Below are 18,287 nucleotides of genomic sequence, written 5' to 3' on the forward strand. Positions count from 1 at the left end.
TCAGCAGTTTTTTACTGTTGTAGCTGGTCGAAGTGGAGCTCGTTGTAATGATTTTATTTATAGTTATGTAGTCTACAGGTTCCCAACCTAAGGGTCGGCCCCCTTCATAGGGCCACAAGACAAATCTAGTGGGTTGCTTTTCTTTTGTTCTTCTGAACAATTTGTAACAAGCCAAAGAGGCTGAAAACTACTGATTTAATTTCCACCAGTATATTTATTCATAAGCTGGTTATTTAATGTAAAATCTTACAAAATCTTAAACATGAAATGGAACTACTAACTCTTGACGTGAAATAAATGTAATGGAGTAAAAGGTACAATATTTCCCACAGAAATGTAGTCGAATCAATGAGTAGAAGTGTAAAGTGGCATAAATTAGAAATACTAAAAGTACTTCAAATCTGTACTTGAATACACTAATTGAGCAAACGTACTGTAAGGTACCGGTGCTGCAAAACCCTGCATGTGTTCATTTCACCCAGGGAATTGGTGAACCTCCATATGTCCTACTGACAGAGTAACAGTGGCTCTCTGTGAGACCGCAGTGTGGTGGAGCTCGTTCCACCTGTCCTCCCGTTTGGCCACAGCCAGCTCTTGCTCTTTCCTGCCAGCTGCTAGCATCCAGGGCCTGGCGACCAGCAGCTTTTTCCCTTTGGCTGTCCCCTCAGCTCCACTCCAGGCTGGGCCCTTCACTCCAGAAGAAGAGCTGGAGCTTTCCCACTAAATCCACTGAGACCCAATTACAGAGACTGCAGGAGAAATCGCGACAAGATGCAAAGTTACTTTGCTTTAATTGAGGACGTGTTTAACACTCTCCTCGGGCCACCGCGGCCACTTTATGTCTCGGATGAAACAGAGAGCCCTGCAGTGGGACTTTAAAACATATATCTGTTTGTGACAAAGGCAAAGAACATTCGGATCTGTGGGGCTTAGACATTTAAGGGCAGTGGTGTGATTTAGGACGTTGAATTTCCAGTGTGAAATGAGAATAAAACAAGCAGATCTCATAGAAGTGCAAAAACACATTTGATTTGTGGTGAAGAAACAACACTTTAATGTGGGGTGTACATCAGTTGCTCCGCTCCCTGGTAAGAGAGTTTCTTCACTTGCAGCTGCTTGTTTTAATGCAGCCACATGTTAATTAGTATTGTAGTTAATCCCATATTAAAGAGACCCAAACTGTCAGGTCATATTATAAACAATCAGTCCTATGTTCGTGCATGTGACATTTGGAGCTGCTATCTCTTCTAGCAAAATGTTCCCTAGGTACTAATTGGCCTACTTTACGCTGTCTTTCTTTGAATTGCCACTTTCTTTATCATTTAGGATATTAGCCTTGACAAGCATCATCCCATATAGCATAGGCCCACTAAAAGTGGTGAGGAAGGCGCTTCAGGTTTTTTTTTTTTTTTGCAGAGGGACAGCAAAAATGGAAATAAACGATTTACACTAGCATGTAATGCTGCAAGATCTACCTTCATGGGATATTAAATACAATTTGAAAGAAGAATAAAAAGTTCAAACACTTAGCCAGCAGCAAAGTAAGTGTAACTTTTCTCTGCTTGCATTATTTAAGATAGGCTCCATCATTTTATCAATCTATCGATCTCTCACCAGAAAGATGAAAATGGAAAAATAATGAGGCCGATGAATACTGTGTAAAGAACATCAATGTGCAAAATTTAATTATCTGTGCTGGAAAGGAGAAGGAAAATGTGTCGGCTGTTTTCTAAAACAAAAAGAAAGTGAAAAAAGGAGCAGTTAATATTTTTCCCTCTCTGCATATTTTAATTACCAGATCAATCATAACTAGAGTGCAGTACTGCAGAGAAAAGAAAATTGCAAGTCTAAATGAAAAACAATAGATTTGCTTTAAAGTCTTCGCTCTTTTGAAGTCTAAATTAAAATTTCAGGTACCTTTACAAGAGCCTTCTTCAGAAAGTTATGATATTTAATTAGCGTGTTTAGATTTTGCTGAAATTAAACTTCACAGCCAAGCATCATGTGAAATGAAGACCGGTATTCCCAGGCTTCAGCAGGGGGGGAAACACCGCAGATGAAGAGTGGGAATTAAATCACTTCAGCACATGAGGTCTGTGTATCCTCTGACAAAAGCTCATGTTCTTCTGACTTGTGCTGCCACTGGCTTGATCTGAGGCTGGGTCTCGGTGTTCATTGGAGTGGAGAAACAACTTTGCTCTCTGACTGTGTCTGTGCAGCTCCGATTCTGCGCCTGAAATCAGAGAATTGCGCCGTAGAATTGGCGGAGCAGCTCTCCCCGTTCCGCCTGTTCCTCCTCACATGAGCTTTTCCTGGTTGTGCTAGCGCTGATGTTTATTTCTCCTGGCATGTCCTCGCCGGCGCTGAGCCACCGATTTCACACATTTTTATTGGCTAATTTGACTGTGCTCTTGCCAGCAGCTGAGAGTGAGCCAGGAGTCGGAGAATCACGGAGACAGTGCTACTGCTGCTGCTAGTGTTGCTGCTCTCTGACTTGAGGTGCCTGGAGGGAGCAGAGGAGGGGGTGGGAGGCTCTCACCTGTCTCATAACAAGTAGTTGACCATGTTAGACTGAGGCGAGCTAGGTCTTAGAAACTGCCTCTTAGATTAGTTACTGTGTGCGGCTGGTGAGTGTCTGTTTGGTGAGAGGTCAGGAGGGGAATGTGATTGCCTGTCTCTTAAGGTGACAGGGGTTTAGAGGAGCGGATGTACACCCAGTCAGACGCCCAATAGGAGCAGTGCAGCCGGCGCTATGCGTGCGTCCATCCTCAAACATGGCTAACATTTGCACAGCAGCGGCAGTCAGGCGTGACGTCTCCGGGCTCTGAGGTTTGTGCTGTCAGGACGGTAGAAATTAAACCTGGCACTGCAGAGCAGAATGTGCTGAAACTCATCAATTCCACATGGCTAGAGAGCCAAGTGCCTATTTATAACATCCCCCCTCTCTTCTTTACCTGGTGTGCATCCCTGGCTCTAAACACGCATCCATAATGATGAATACACCCAACTGGGACGCTCCGACAGGGCATCAGTCAGGACAGGAAAACAAACACGCCAACACACACACACACACACACACACACACACACACACACACACACACACCATCAGATCACGGCACAGCAGAGGAGGGATCAGACTGACACTGGGAAGGCTGATGGAAAGGTTGAGTCGTCTCAGCATAAAAACACCCAGCATAATCGCAACAGCCAAGGAAACAAAAAAAAAGGGCAGTCGGAACTTCTTCTGAAACGGCCCAGGCTGGAGCTGAAAGATGATGCTCCACTGGTGAAACACCACCACCCAACTACTGGGTTTGTTTATGTAGTCATTTACTGAATTGATGAGATTGCATTTTAAAAGCTACAGTCTGAGCTACTGCGAAACAGACTGATGGCATTTTGCAGGAATTCTTGAGTTATACATTTGTCTTTGGGTAGAAAAATGTGTTCACTTTCATTATGTTTGCTAACACTGCAGACATAAATGACCTATATCTTGTGTTCAAATATGCTAGTCTATAGTTATTGTTATTTTGTTTCAGCTTTTCATTCATATCCCCTCTTTACATTCCCATGTCAAGCTTTAAAGCAAGGCTGTTATTCTTCTTAGGAAAAAAAACACATTCCTCCTCTTACATATGAAGTAAAATACATAAGAATTAAAATGCATCTTTGCACAATTCAGCATACTGAATGGCTTTACCACCCAGTGCTGCCATATTTGCTATGACCAGTAGCGTGTGTTGGCTATTGTTAGCTTATGTCACCAAACTTGTGTGCGTCACACCATTTTTTTATTATTATTTTTTTTTTTTTTTGCTCAGGTGTTTCAGCACCTGTGGATGCATCTTTGACTTAATTTGCACTGCCTAGAGGAAATTTGCACCACCTCTAAAATTCACTTTGTGCTCAGTCTGCACCAACCTGACGCACCAGATGGTTTGCTACACAGAACCACCTGGGAAAGCTACGTGGAAACTGTTTGGAAAAAGGGGAGGCGCTTTCAAAAAGTCCTTGTCAGGTGATTAGATGAACCATCTGTCTATCACCGTCTATCACGAGCTGTCGTGAACCAATCGCATTCTGCATCCTTCCCATTTTTACCACCACTAGCGGAGCCAGTTGGTAGCCACTTGGAGGAAGAGCAAAAACATCTAATTCGCAAAGAAAAGCTTTCAGTGCTGTTCTCTGCTCTTCTTTCAATGAAGAAATACTCTACAGCTCTGATATAGCTGATGCTATAGCAGCATCTATGCTAACCTCTTTAGGAGCCGCCATTGTTGTTAACAAACAGTCGCTTCTCACCGTCGCCACACTTGAGACACGCCTGTAGCTGCCAATAGCTCCTTCCTTATTCTGAGGCACTGTGGTTAGACCACAAGCAAATAGCATGGAGCCTGGCAATCTTTTAGCATTTATCATTACTGCTGTAATTGTCACTTGTGGCCACAGTGGCCAGTGTTCAGTAAATGTTACATAGGCACTTTAAAAGTATTTAGAACAAACATGGGTCAATAAACAGTTATTTCAATATAAAGAGGGAGATAATTGTAAATGGTTTGCTGAGTGGTTTTCTGATGTAAAATGAATCAAATCAAGTTAAATTGCAAAAGCAGAACTGCCTTCAAACTAAGACTGAGTAAAATAAAAAAAAAACCTTGACTGGGCCATTTCTTCATTTATCAATATATAAGCTTTGGCATTGGATGAGAATAAGTATTACAGGTAAGATGGACAGCCATACAATATTTGATCCAATATCCACATATAAGCTTGTTTGTCTTTGACTAGTCATAATCAATAAAAGTAAACTTTAAAGTAATAAAGACTGAAACAGTAAGTGAACAGAAGTGCATTAAGATTGGGTCAAAGCACCTTTTCTGCACTGATGTGCGGAACAGACGAGGACATTCATCCTCTGGGGATGCAGAGGACGTAAAAGACTCAAGGAAGGTATTATCTAATGTCCAATTACACTCCCCCCCCCCCCCCCCCTACGTCCCTCCCCCTCTGCTCCGTCTCTCTCTTCTCTTCCTACCTTCCTGCCTCCCACCTTCGCTCCCTCTCCTTAGTATGAAGAGGACACAAGTGATAAACCAGGAGCAGAGAGCCGGTGGTTTACATGGCCCTGGAGCCCATTATGTTCCCCACAATAGGCTGGAGGCCTGGACGTGCTGTGAATAGGTAATGGCCTGGAGATCCTGGGCCTGGCCTGCTGCTCAATGAGCCCGAGACAGCCGAGCAGGAGACGGGCATTAGAGATACCTCGTCAGCCCAGTATGGAGCAGTCTAGTCATAGCCAGGGGGGGCAGGGGAGGATGGAGGAGTGGGAGTGAGTGAGTGGAGTAGGAGGGTGTCATAAATGCCCCTTACATAAGGTAGGACATGAATAATAAGAAAAAGGGAATATTCAGAGCAACTGTGAGGCAGGGATCTGGTTTATTGGCACAGAAATATGGGCCTATAATATACAATATACATAGGAATCAATACTAGCTTGCTGTTAAAACTGTATTTAGTCTACGATCTGCTTTTGTATCAGACTGTATGAAACTGTTGCTCACTTGTTCCGACCTCACCTTCCCAAGTTAGCCATCCACTCCAGCAATCTGTACCTAATAACCGCAAGGTTTAGCCCATGATGAAGATCTGTCTTCATTGAGCTGGAAAAGCTGTAGCGTCGCCAAGCATTTTTCCTAACGGCGCAGTCCCTCATCTATGAAAGTGCCATAGAGCCCCTCAGACAATTAGGCAGGGAAAAGCTTTATGACCGTTAGACTCACTCAGTGAGCGGCACTCTCACCGCCAGCGCCGCCAGGAGCGCTGGCTCGTGCAGAAAGGTAATTACGGAGCCTCTCATAATGACACGGAGGAAGCTTGCGTCATAACACCCACAGCCTTTTATCATAGCGCTGTAATTAATTATCATCCTTTACTCTTTGATTCATTCCACTATTCATAACATATTCATACATTCAAGAGAAATTATCATTTCCTTCAGGAATTAATCAAAAGGAGGAAGAACTGGTCGTCTCTCGATGGATGATCAAAGACGGTGTTTGTCTACCTCGCTGCATGGCGTGCGAGCTCAGGGCAAGGCACTGTGGGCAAGGTCTCTGACAGCACTGAAACACTCTTCTCTCTCTGGTCAAAGCATCTGCAGGATGGGATTCATGTCGAAAACACGGCTGCAGATGTTTCTGATAAATGACGAGTGAACGGATCTGACAATCCGAACAACTGTTACGGCTTCTGTCGCAGATTATCCCTTGTTTCTTCTGCCACTCTGAGACTTACCGTCTGACAAGGCAGATTATGAATAAACATGGCGGTTACATGATCGGTTCTGTACAACAGAGATGTACAAATCATAACAGTGCAACCTCAATGAATTTGCTTTTCTACCTTTCCTGAGCATCAAACGTCGGTTTAGCATAGGTGAGACATACAGTATAGCAGCCATTTTGAGATGTCTTTACTCAGTTTCACGGAGTTGAAAAGCTGCTGCATAGTCAAAATACCTCCTGTGCTCTCATAGAAAACAAGCAACAACAACAACAACAACATACATAAAAACACTGTCTTCCCCCACATCATCACTTCCAACCTCGGGGGAAGAAATGGCACAGTTAGACTCATAAACAGGTGTCCACCGGCCCCCAGTTCGTGGTGCTTTAATAGCTGTTTGATGTTTTTGATGTCTAGTCAGCTCGATCGTACCTTGCTGCTTGATAATGAGGGCCAATAATGATTCCTGAGCTTGAGGGGTTAATGGTATGTAACCGGCAGAGCTGCTAATTACACGTTACAAACTATTTATCAGAATCTCCATCTGCGCATTGTGCACGCTAAATTACTCCACGGATTATCATTGTAAAGCAAGTTTCAGTAATTAGGGACCCATACTGCTGTTTTCTTACTCTGAGAGCATGAAACGACATCAAGAGGAGAGGGAAAAAATAGAATGACTGGTTAATTTGGGCCTGATATTCAGATTGCCTCTCCTGGAGAAAAAAAAAAAAACAAAGAGGCTACAAACATATAAGAAATCCGTAACTGTTCTTTTTTTTTTTTTTTTTTCCGCCTCACAAAGGTTCATCCTGATGGGAGTTTACACTCTAAAGTGAGAGGGAGGTGTAAATTGCATTGAGAAGCCTACGAAGTCTTGGTGCGACTTGGTGAAGAATGCTTTCTGTATGTTCAGATGGCAGCGGAGAGCTTGTGTGAAAGTTGTGTGAACAGCGTGGTCCAATGGGCCCGTCTCTCCAGCGATCGGTTATTTGAGAAATAACTGTCATATCCCTCAGCCCCAAAGGTGTGCCTGAGACCAGGGAGACATGTACCATCTCCTCTTCTACACCGTAAATTTTTATTAAAATTACCTTCATTATAAGACAGTGTTCATTATAAAACCAAAAACGCCGGTCTCCCAGGGCCCTGTGGATTAATAAGGACAGCGGTGTATTTTAAGCCGTAAACTCAGCTCCTCACTGTCCTTAATCTCCTTCCTACTTCACAAGGCCAAATTAACACCTCTCCTCAGCTCTGACGGGACCTCATTAGCAAACTTCCAGGGAAAGAAAGAGGAGAGCAGCACGAAAAAGAGGAGAAGAAGGAGGGAAGCGACCAATGACAGCCACCAGCTCTGGGATTAACCCTTTCTCCTCCTCCAGCTCCACAGAAAAACTAGGTCGGCAACGTGTTTCTAATCAGTCGCCTGGTTAGCGATAATTAGAAGGCGAGATTGGACGGGAGAAGAGAGAGAAAGTGGGTGGGGAACATTGAAATGAAAAAGAAAAGAAAGAGAACCTGTCATGTCGCAAACACTTCAAAGGAGCCGACTTCTCCTTTAGAAGTGGCATGATGAGGGTCCAAATACCATGAGGCACTCCTGTGGGCCTCCGAACTGGGAGAGAGGGGGGGGCGGGGGGGTTGGTGGAGGGAAGGACCCAGTTCTTTCTCACATATATGCATCCTCACACACACACACACACACACACACACACACGCACACACACACACCAGGACTTTTCTACCATTCACCACCTGTACAGTGCAGCTGCAGGGGAGCTTTAGTCTATCCCAAACCACACAGCCAAACAAGCACATCCAACTCCACCTTCTCCACACATTCTCCCCCTGCAGCAGCAGGTCCAGGTCCCACAGCTTACACTGAGGTCGTGCAGACTACCGCTGGGTAAAGTTCACAAGCCTCCGCAAGCTGTTTGACATTACCAATAAGGTCAAAGTGTATCAGAAAGCACCAGAGGATTATATTATTATGGTGTGCCGAGTTGTTCGCTGCACCTCGTGATCAAAAAATAGCCGGGCTTCTTTTTCCACTGCTTGCTGGCGTACTTATCAATGTGCAGAACATGAGCCCGTGGAAGTTACACAAGAGAGACCAAGAGGTACCCAGAGAGGCCTGCAGCTAACAAGAAAAAAAAAAAAATCATCGCTCATTATCAGCCATCTATTTTATCTACTATGAAGCATCTCCAGACCCCCAGTTGTCAGACATCAATGGTGTTCAAATTAATCCTGTGGGTTTCTGTTTGCACAATAAAGATATGGAAGGGTGCTTCTGATATTTGTGCGACTTTACAGTTAGAGTAATTGAATTAGCACACAAATCAACCACGGAGTATTGCGTAGTGTAGTATTGAATGTGATGGCTCTTGCCAGGGAGCACAGTTGCTTGGGCATAGTCAATTATAAAGCATTAAAAAGAAGCTGCCAATAATCACTTCCAAGCGAACTGAACAATCCATGCTGAGTGTTCTCATGTTTACCAATGATAGGGCTTTCAGGTTCGCACTGAGCAGGAGTTTAGAGGGGAGAGCGAGACTGGAAACATATTTGTGGTATCATTTCCATAAGCCTCTGCTTTGCGGACCATAACGCAGCTCACAAATGTGATTTATGACCTTGGTTTAATGGCTGGAGCAGAGTCTTGGTAGGTATCAGATGACTTTTTCAATATGGCGACGTCAGAGGGGGCACGGTGAATGCACCATCACAACAGGAAATGAGGGCTTGTCTCAGCCAAGAAAATATGAGAAGCCAGATATCTGATCATCTAATGGCAGATAGATGCTACTTCACTTTGACAGAAAAGGCATCAGTCAATAAGCAGCAGATGAGCAGTAACATGAAAAGTATGCCATGGATTCCTCCCTCTATCTATCAGATCGTTCGCTCCAGGAGCGATCTGCACTGGTCAATGTACATAGAATATCTAGCAGGAGTATCTCTTGTTTCACTAAATTATAATGCGGAAATCATTATTACAAAAGCTACAGCTACTTAGCGATGTCCAGAGGTTCTGTGTTTTATATTCTGCAGACACTGTAAATGTTTCATATACCTGTAAAAGGCAAAAGCATGTGACTCACCTGAGCTTGGAAACTCTTGAGAACAGGTGCCACCATCTCCCGGACTTCCTATGCACAGACAAAAAAAGCAAACTCTGTCTCAGCATTTTTCATTTTGCAGATGCCCCACCTGTTCACGAATCAGACTGGCCCCAGTGAGGCACAAACGGCTCCATAAGAAAGACGACTGAAAATCTTTAATGTTAATGGATTCTCTCCATAGCTCCTCTTACACTGCATGTGTGTGCGAGTGAGGTATGTTGTTATAGGGTGTGGGTATTAGTGGTTAAACCTAAAGGGTTTGAGTGGGCATGTTTGAAAAGTGGGGCTTTCCAGTAGCTTGCGTTAGAGCTCAGAGATTCAGACTTGTGCGAGCTCCCACAGCCTCAGGTAAGGGGATTGTGCTGCCAGTGGTGACAGCCTGATCCTGTCTTAAACGCCTGTATTATACTGTCAAGATTACAGCACTACACTGCATACTCAGGCTGAGATAGGCAGGCAGCATAGCCACAGCAAATAGCCGGAGGGCTCATTTATTAAATATAAAAATATTCTCTTTGACTTTTGCCTAGATGTCAATGGATGATCATTTCAAAGAGGATGATAAAAAAAAGACTAATTCATATCTATATCATTCATAGATTTAGCTTCTGGTGTATTCAGTTCAATACCTTAATTGCCATTTTGCCTTACAAAAGTAAGGTAGAATGAGGTCTCGACACGTTCTAAACATAAAGCAGAAAAGAGTGAAAAACAACACAGTGATGCACGGACTGCAAACATAAAGTTAAATTCTCAACGTGTTATTTCAAATGATGGTGTATATAAAAAAAACTGACACATAAGATTATCACGGCTACACAGTTAGCATATTAATTTATCAATTGCATTTGTCTGGTACAGAGACATGTTAACGGGAACAGTTCTAACTTAAGTTCAGTATAAACTTCAGTTCCGCTCGGGGAGGTGGAGTACATGTGGATAACGCTCCGAGCAGCAGCATGTGCATGTCTACTTAGTTGTTTTTCATGTATTAGATTAATCTGCCATTTATGTTGGATAAGACTATTGTACGCTTTTACACTATCACTGCTGACCAAGTGGAGGGGTGTGTGAAGCAGGTAAGATGGGAAGATTACAGGATACGTTCACATAGGGCTGAACAATTAATCGAAATATTATCGAAATCGCAATATGGCCAACTGCAATGTCCAAATTGCTGCAATTTTGGGATTTTTTTGAGGGTAAAATGTGTCACAACGGACCATAAATGAAGCGCTGTGCTACAGATCATATTCCCCACACATAAAGGAATATGATTGTTTGGCACCCAACAAAAATCGCATTTTATTTATTATCATTGATTGCAAAAATGACCATTCCAACTGAAACAGTGACTTTTATCACAATATCTGCCAAATAATCACAATATGGTTTTTTTGTGCATATTTCCTCGTTCAGCCCTCGGTTCACGTTTTTTCAAGTCTGTTCTAATATTACATACACATGCCCATATGTACATTGAAAGAGTTACAGGTAGCTGTAATTCTCCCTCCTGTTCATACTGGCACATGTAAAGAGATCTCTTTCTGGAGATATTACAGGAGGCGATTGTGGGATGAAATCCTCGTTCTGTGCTAAATGTTATTTTAAAGTTTAGCTGAAGCTAACACGATGCTGCAGCTGTGTGAGTTAGAGGAATAAAGTCGGTGTGTTTCTTTTCTTAGCAGAGGCATAATGACACAAAGAGGGAATTCTGTACAAAACAGACTGTAATTTTAGAAGATGTCCACTTAATTTATTTACCTCAAACTGCTGAAGCCTCATATTAGCTCTGGCTGAACTGTAGGATCTATGGACTGTGGATTTTGTCCCTCCTCTCTCACTGGACTCACTTTAGAAAGGGATCTCTTTGCGGCCAGGATACAAAAGGGAACAATTACAGAACACTCATTCAACGTACACGTGAGCTTGTGAGCCTTGTTTTGATCTAAAAAAATGCAAATCTATCTAAAAGTAGCACAGAAAGTGTGTTTCTTATAGTCACGTTGGGGGTGGGGGGGGGGGCAGTCGAGTGCTGTTCCTTACAGGTTCGGAGAGACACCTGTTCTTGTTACACTACAGAAATTTGGAGAAACTCAATATCAGCTGCCAATTCTGACTGGTGCTTTAGCTTAAGAGTTGAAAGTAAGCAGCAAAGTTGTGCTTACCCTTTGTAAATTAGCCCCCTGGACTCTCATCCCACCCAGCCAGAGGCTAACGTTACTGCAAGGCCTCAGCATTTAAATATTAATTGAGAAACTGGAAGAGGACAAGGAGGGGAGTGGGGGGGGGGGGATAACCCTGGCTGCTCACAAGTGTTGTATTGTGTTGCAATCTGTTAGTATATACTAATGCAGTTTTTTACAAAAGAAATAAATAATTCCCTGCACAAAAGTATGTGCGGGGGCTCGAGCAGCGGCGGTGATGCAGACAGTCGGGTACCTGCTGAAGTGAAGATGAGGAAAACGACACATGGAGTTATAAGAAAATGTGTGGGGGGTGGGGAGGTGGGAGGGGGATGGGTGCTAGACTCACCTCAGGGACATTTCTCTTGAACTCCCTGCTCAGCTCTACCAGGTGCTTGTGGGAATGTTCACTCTCCTCTTGTCGACCCGCCAGCTCAGATGCTACAGAGTTTAGCTCCCTCTATGAACACACAAAAGAGAGGAACGGTGAGAGGAAGAGAGCGGAGAGAGACGGCACTTTAGGGAGCCTGCCAACGCTCATCCAGTAAAGCTTAGAGTGTACATAAATAAAAATACACTGCTGAATATTAACAATGTAATCCTTCATGATCTCATAGCAGTAATACTTACAGCTAGCCCTGGCCCATAAATAATTAAGCCAAAATAAATCCAATGCCTACAGTAGCAGAAGGCCTTTTAGATAATCAGTATTTGAAATAATCAATACGCTTGCAACGGCTATAGAGCGCCAGTGAGGGAGTGGGGCGAGAGGGAGGGGGTAGAGAGAGAGAGAGTGAGTGAGTGAGTGAGAGAGAGAGAAAGGGGGGGGGGTTGAGTCACGTGTAGAGACCCAATAACCTGACAAACACCCTTACAAACAAATAGAGCTTCCTCCTGAAATGAAGGGCTGTTTTTTAAGCCCGGCCAAGACCTGATTCAAACACACAAACACCTCGCCTGCTGTCGTAATTACCACAGGTCAGATCTATTTTCAGCTTCTTTTCAATCTCTCTACCATCGCCTGCACCAATCTTTATATTGATCCCACACTGATTTTCAATACATGACAGCAGCCTCCATAGCTTTAACCAAATTACCCTTTTTGCTACAACAACAGCCCTGATCGCTATTCCATTAATGTCTCTGCACATTGGTTGTTTACATGCTTGTGTTATACGAAATGAGAGCTCCACCCCGGCAACATGTCTGATCCACTATTCAGAGCTGTCTGTGCAGCAGGCCCTTCATCAGAACCTTGCATTCATGCTGGACTCAGCTGCACCACATGCCATCCGCAAATCCGATATTATCGATCAGTCATCCAATTCCCGGCTCTTTCAGCAAACAGGAAAAAAAAAAAAAAAAAAAAAGGAAAACAGATTCAAACTCTACTCTCCTGTTCTGAGCAGAGCTGTAACAGACAACTGTGCATTCACCTCCTCTTCGTTTTGACTGTGGTTCCCGGTAATTGATGAGGATCTCCTCTTGTAACTGCTGGGTTACAATATAAAAGTGGAGTAGGGGATTCAATTACCACTGTGAATTTATATATGACGCCGGGAAATTAAATTGACTTTGTTTTAATTAATCTGCAGTCTTACTTAAAGGCAATTTAATAAATCATCACACAAAGAAAAAAAAAAAAAAAAAGAGAGAAAATGGAAGGGTGAAACTTCAACAGCGGTGGCCTCATGAGATTGTGGCAGCCTGTCGGTCAGAAGTACGCCGTTAATTGAAGGGCTGATGGTTCAAGTCCCTGGACTGGAGAGTCAGAAAGTGGCCTAAAGTAGGACTGAGTGTACAGTCTGACGTGAGACGCATGGCTATGAGCTGAGATGCTACACTATAACATTATAACTTGCCAATGTGTCCATGAGCAACAAACCTGGCTTATATCACCTTGGTGGTAAAGGTTTGTTGACGCTGTGCCGCTCATAAGTCTTGTGGCCATTTAATTGTGACAATCTTGACACTGTATTAGTCAAGTAATACATTTCTACCAGCAACAATAAATTACAAAAGTTCAGAGAAATCACACCTCACCAAAAAGACATAAGTCATTTATCATTACCATCCAAGGTAATATATAAGCTTTTTGTGGCCTGGCGCCCCCATGGAGAGGTCGACATCCTTTGTTGGTGCAGTCCAAAACACACATGACCAAAAAAATGATCAATATGCATGGCTTCTGATCTGCCACCACAAAAGTTAACATTTAGTCAAGTTTGGGGCAACTAAAACTAGTGTTGAATGTTGGAAGGAAATGGGATACAATTAGTGGTCTCCAATGTCCAGTGTGCCAAAAATCACACTTTATAATCATGCTACTTTCACCCATGCTTCTCTAACAGTCATTGCTTTCATGGGTTAGTCTATACGTCAATACTTTCAGACTTCCCTACACTGTCTGTGGCACTCATCCCCAACCCACTGGTTCCTACTGAAGATGGAAATCTCAGTTCACACATGTAAAGGACCAGTGTGTAGGTTTTAGGGGGATCTAAAGGCAGGAATGGGAATGTTTTCATTAGTGTATCATCACCTCAAACTAAGAATCATTGTGCTTTCGTTAGCTTAAAATGATCCCTACATATCTACATGTGGAGCAGTTCTTTGCATGGTAGCTTGCTGCCATCAGTATATGTGTGTGTGTGTGTGTGTGTGTGTGTGTGTGTGTGTGTGTGTGTGTGTGTGTGTGTGTGTGTGTGTGTGTGTGTGTGTGTGTGTGTGTGTGTGTGTGTGTGAGAATGGGTGAATGAGCAACTGAAGTGCTAGAAAAATGTAACCATTTAGAAACACTAGTATTTTTCTGGAGAGGACAGTCTCACCAAACCCAAGAGACACCATGTTCTCTTGTCCTATTTCCTATTTGTAACAAATACAGGAAATATACATTTTAACTACTGGTTAACACTACTGCTCCTCTTACTTAAAAATCACTACACTCAGAAAGTATCCAGATGTTTACGATACATTTGGTTAGTGCGAAATGTGTCATTCCTGGTAAATCGTACTGTCACTGAAAAAGGCCACGGCTGTACAGGATAAGGCGACAGGACTTTATAAATTCCTGTTAGGCCTTACAGTCCATCTGGGATGAGCCTTCCTGCAGATTAGAGAGAGGGCTTTCAGAAGCCGGCCAACCTCCACTAGATTCAAATGGCCCCAGACCGGCTAATCTTGCCAAGAGAAAATTCCTCTAGAAGTGACTGAGTGGATTTTATAAGTACTTAAGATATAACAGTGTGGCGATTCTAAGTCCGCCAGTGCTTCAGTGGCCTCAGTGTAGAGCTGGGTTCACTTCTTATTGCGGCTCAGCTGATGAGAATGGTGAATACTTATGCTGTATGCAAGCCAAACAGTGCAATCATAATGGTGCGGTTATTTTCAAAGCACCCCCACAGTTTCTAGACCATTATGAGCGAGGGAAGCCTGGGCAACAGCCCATCAAATGAAACCTAGTGTCTTTCTGAAACGAAGTGAAGCAGAACAGACTGTTTGCTACTTTGGTTGTCTTCCTCAGATTGATGATGGGAGGAACTCCGCAGTGTTTTGCAACGTTATCTCAGGAGACAAAAGATACTAAAGAAGATTTTTCCTCTGCTTCCTAATCAGACGTGATCCATTTCAACCTACAACCAGGGCACCTTTGAGATCCCTGATAAAATTCACTTATCTCCTTCCATTATGTTGAGCTTCATCCTTCATGAAATCATTTGCATGAACATGTTGCTTCTGATGTCTTGACCACTTAGAGAGAGGAACAGGGCAAGTTCAACTGGCTGTGCAGAGAAGAGCTTCTCGGTAATCATTTGACAGGTTTTAAAAAGGACGATTGGGACCAAATTTTCAGTGTGTGGCAGTCGGGTCAATACAGAGCTCCTGTCATTAAGCCTCTGCCAGTCAAACATCCAGCCATAATTGATGAGTTTCCCCTGGGGAGGGTGGAGCTGTCACTGGGGCTGGAGGGGCAGGAAAGAGGGATTTTGAGCATGGAAACCGGTCCTAGCGGTCTCAAGTCAATCTGTGAGGGGAAAGCAATCTTGGGGACTTCTGACTCGAAAACAAAGACCAAGAAACAAGAAGCTTATTGGCTTTAACAGGATAGACCTGCAGCCTATTGGCAGCCAGTAAATGGACTTGAAACTCAATGAACTGCTTGACACTAGGAAAGGGAAAAATGTGAAACCATGACTCACATGTCCTTTGGTGAAAAGATGTACAGCAGGACTGAAGATGCGCCCTATCAGTGTCCACTAGTGGAGCCCTCACATGAACTGACAGGAAGCCATTTATACCATTTATATGATCAAGATGTTGATGCAAGTTTGTTGCTGCAAAAAGTGCAGGGAGTGGTCCCCTCAGACTTGATTGGGTGAAGGGATAAACTGGGCAAGATAAATGGAGGCCAGGAGTGGCCACAAATCTGTAAAAACGACAAAGCACTGAGGATTATAACATAAGCTGTTTCTCAAGTGTGCTATGTTTCATCGAAATGATGGTTGGCAAGTTATGTCTATTTTAGCGAACAGAGGGTAAAAACTGTTATAATCAAATTCAGATCTTCAAAGCGAAAATTGCCCTCGACAAAAATGGGAGCAGAACTATGTACTGTAACAATCTGTGCAAGTGTGAATGTTTTAAGTAAACTGCAGGGCTCACTAATGTATTGTCTCGGAGCAGATTTGACATTGATTCATTAAACCTAGCTCATCTTGATTACATCTGTAGTGGTAAGCTATTTTCTAGCCTTTCACAAAGACAACCCATGGTGGAAAATGTTGACAACTGGGGAAAAAAAACTACCAAGGTACTGCAATGAGGTAGACTGAGTCAAAATCACTATTGTGTGTACTGGGCTTGGACGGCACAAATTAAAGAGGAAAAAATAGGGAGGAGGAGGAGAGTGGGGAAAATGCAGATGGGGTATTATTTTTCTTTTTGTATCCCATCTAATTGCAATCATAGGCAGATGTCTGAAAGTGTGACAGCATCAGCAGAATTGCTGCTGAGAGCACAGAATCTTTGTCTAAAAATAATCAGACATTCTGTGTGCTGCTGTTTGTTATAATGGTAATCGATGCTGGAGGCTTTGAATTCCATCAATTTATAGATCCACTCTGTTCTGCCTGGTGACTGTACTGCCTCACAACCCCCACCGCATTCGCACACCGACGCAAAAACACACACACACTCGCACGCAAAGTCTCGCACAAAAGAGCGGGTGGGCACACACACACACACACACACACACACACACACACACACGCACGCATGCACAGAGACACATGTGCGCTGACATCCGCGCACGGGGGCTGCAGCGAGGCAGAGCAGGGACCAGTGTGTGATTAAGATAAGTGTAGTTTCCTTTCATACATTCCTTATCGCCTCCCATTCTCTGTGGAGGCACAAGATTGTCCATAGCTGCCTCAGATTAGCCCCGCATCTCAGACGCCACATTTGAGAGGGGGGACTGATCAATAAATCAAATCACCACAATCAATGGCCCCAATCACTGCAGTCTAGTCTGGCCTCAACATTATTACTGGCACCCCCCCCCCCTCCCCGCCACTGAGGGGGGAGGGAGTAGTTTTTGTGAGGGGGTGTGGGGTGGGGTGGAGTGGTGCGGGGACATTGGCGCCTGTCCATATGAAAGATCCAAAACGAACTCTTATCTGGCCTCCTTGGGCTGAGCATCAGTTAAGGGCAGAACAGGCTGGCAGTGTGTGTGTGTGTGTGTGTGTGTGCGTGCGTGTGTGTGCGTGTATTGGACCATCCAGGCAGACAGAGTCAAGCGGGAGGAGCCTCTGACCTCCATGACCCGGCGCTCGGAACGTGAGTTGAGCATGCGGCCTCTGACAGGGAGCACTGGGGGGCTGCTATCACCTGGCATCTCCCTCCATCTGTTTACCACCGACTGCTGCTCCTTCACTTTTACTCTCCATCAGCTGAACTAGAGCTGCTCCAATTCACACCACCGTCACACTGCTGTTGGACAGCACCACACCTGCGTCAAACACTATTTGCATAGAAGGGTTTGTTTTAACCTGCTGCGAGTGCCAGATGGGTGGAGTTTACCCCTTTATGATGACTCAGGAAAGGTTAAGTTGCCAGGTATGATGTCAATCGCCAAAAAACTACAAAGGTAAATGCTAAAGTAACATTTATACTGCTGTTTTTTTTCCTTTATTGTACATAGACAGTGTAAAGAGAGACGAGAAAGCTGATATCACTGGTTTTCTCGTCTACCTGTCGGGAAGAAAGCGAATATGCATCTTTCTCTAAATGTGAAACTATGAAATTAAGCAGTGCACTTGCAACCCACTGTCAGTGATTGCATATGCCTATTACTTGCAATCAATTCAACCGAAAAGTGGTTATTTTAAAAATGTTTATGGGCTTGAAGAGATAAAATTATCTCATAATTTACATCACAAAAAGCAACAATTAAAAGATGTGTTATAAAGGAAAACATAATCTTGATAACCGAGTGTTTTTTGCTGCTTTGCTATCCCGTCACAATCGTCTCATGACACCTCAGATTTATCTAGCGCTCCCTTCGTGGGGTCCTGATCCCCAGGTTGGGAACCCGTGACCTCACAGATTACTTGCACACTCTGCTGTCCACTCTGCAGCAGCAGCGGCAGCAACACTGCACTAACTGCACTGTGCAGAAATATGTA

At 43.7% G+C, this 18,287-nt stretch overlaps 1 protein-coding gene across 3 annotated transcripts in view; it reads right to left on the minus strand.

The window, feature by feature from the left end:
• Positions 1 to 18,287, minus strand: part of cux2b (cut-like homeobox 2b) — an 87,682-nt gene that overhangs the window by 42,765 nt on the left and 26,630 nt on the right. For 2 of the 3 annotated variants that reach the window (XM_056376174.1, XM_056376175.1), the window contains exons 2-3: positions 11,954 to 12,064; positions 9,398 to 9,445 (exon numbers count right to left, since the gene is read on the minus strand). In XM_056376174.1, coding sequence (XP_056232149.1) covers positions 9,398 to 9,445; positions 11,954 to 12,064 — 159 coding nt within the window. Of the gene's footprint in view, positions 1 to 9,397; positions 9,446 to 11,182; positions 11,287 to 11,953; positions 12,065 to 18,287 lie in introns of those variants that run through there. The other variant, XM_056376176.1, reaches the window with a different exon arrangement.

Source organism: Seriola aureovittata, chromosome 5, assembly GCF_021018895.1.
Source record: "Seriola aureovittata isolate HTS-2021-v1 ecotype China chromosome 5, ASM2101889v1, whole genome shotgun sequence".
NCBI classification, from domain to species: domain Eukaryota; kingdom Metazoa; phylum Chordata; class Actinopteri; order Carangiformes; family Carangidae; genus Seriola; species Seriola aureovittata.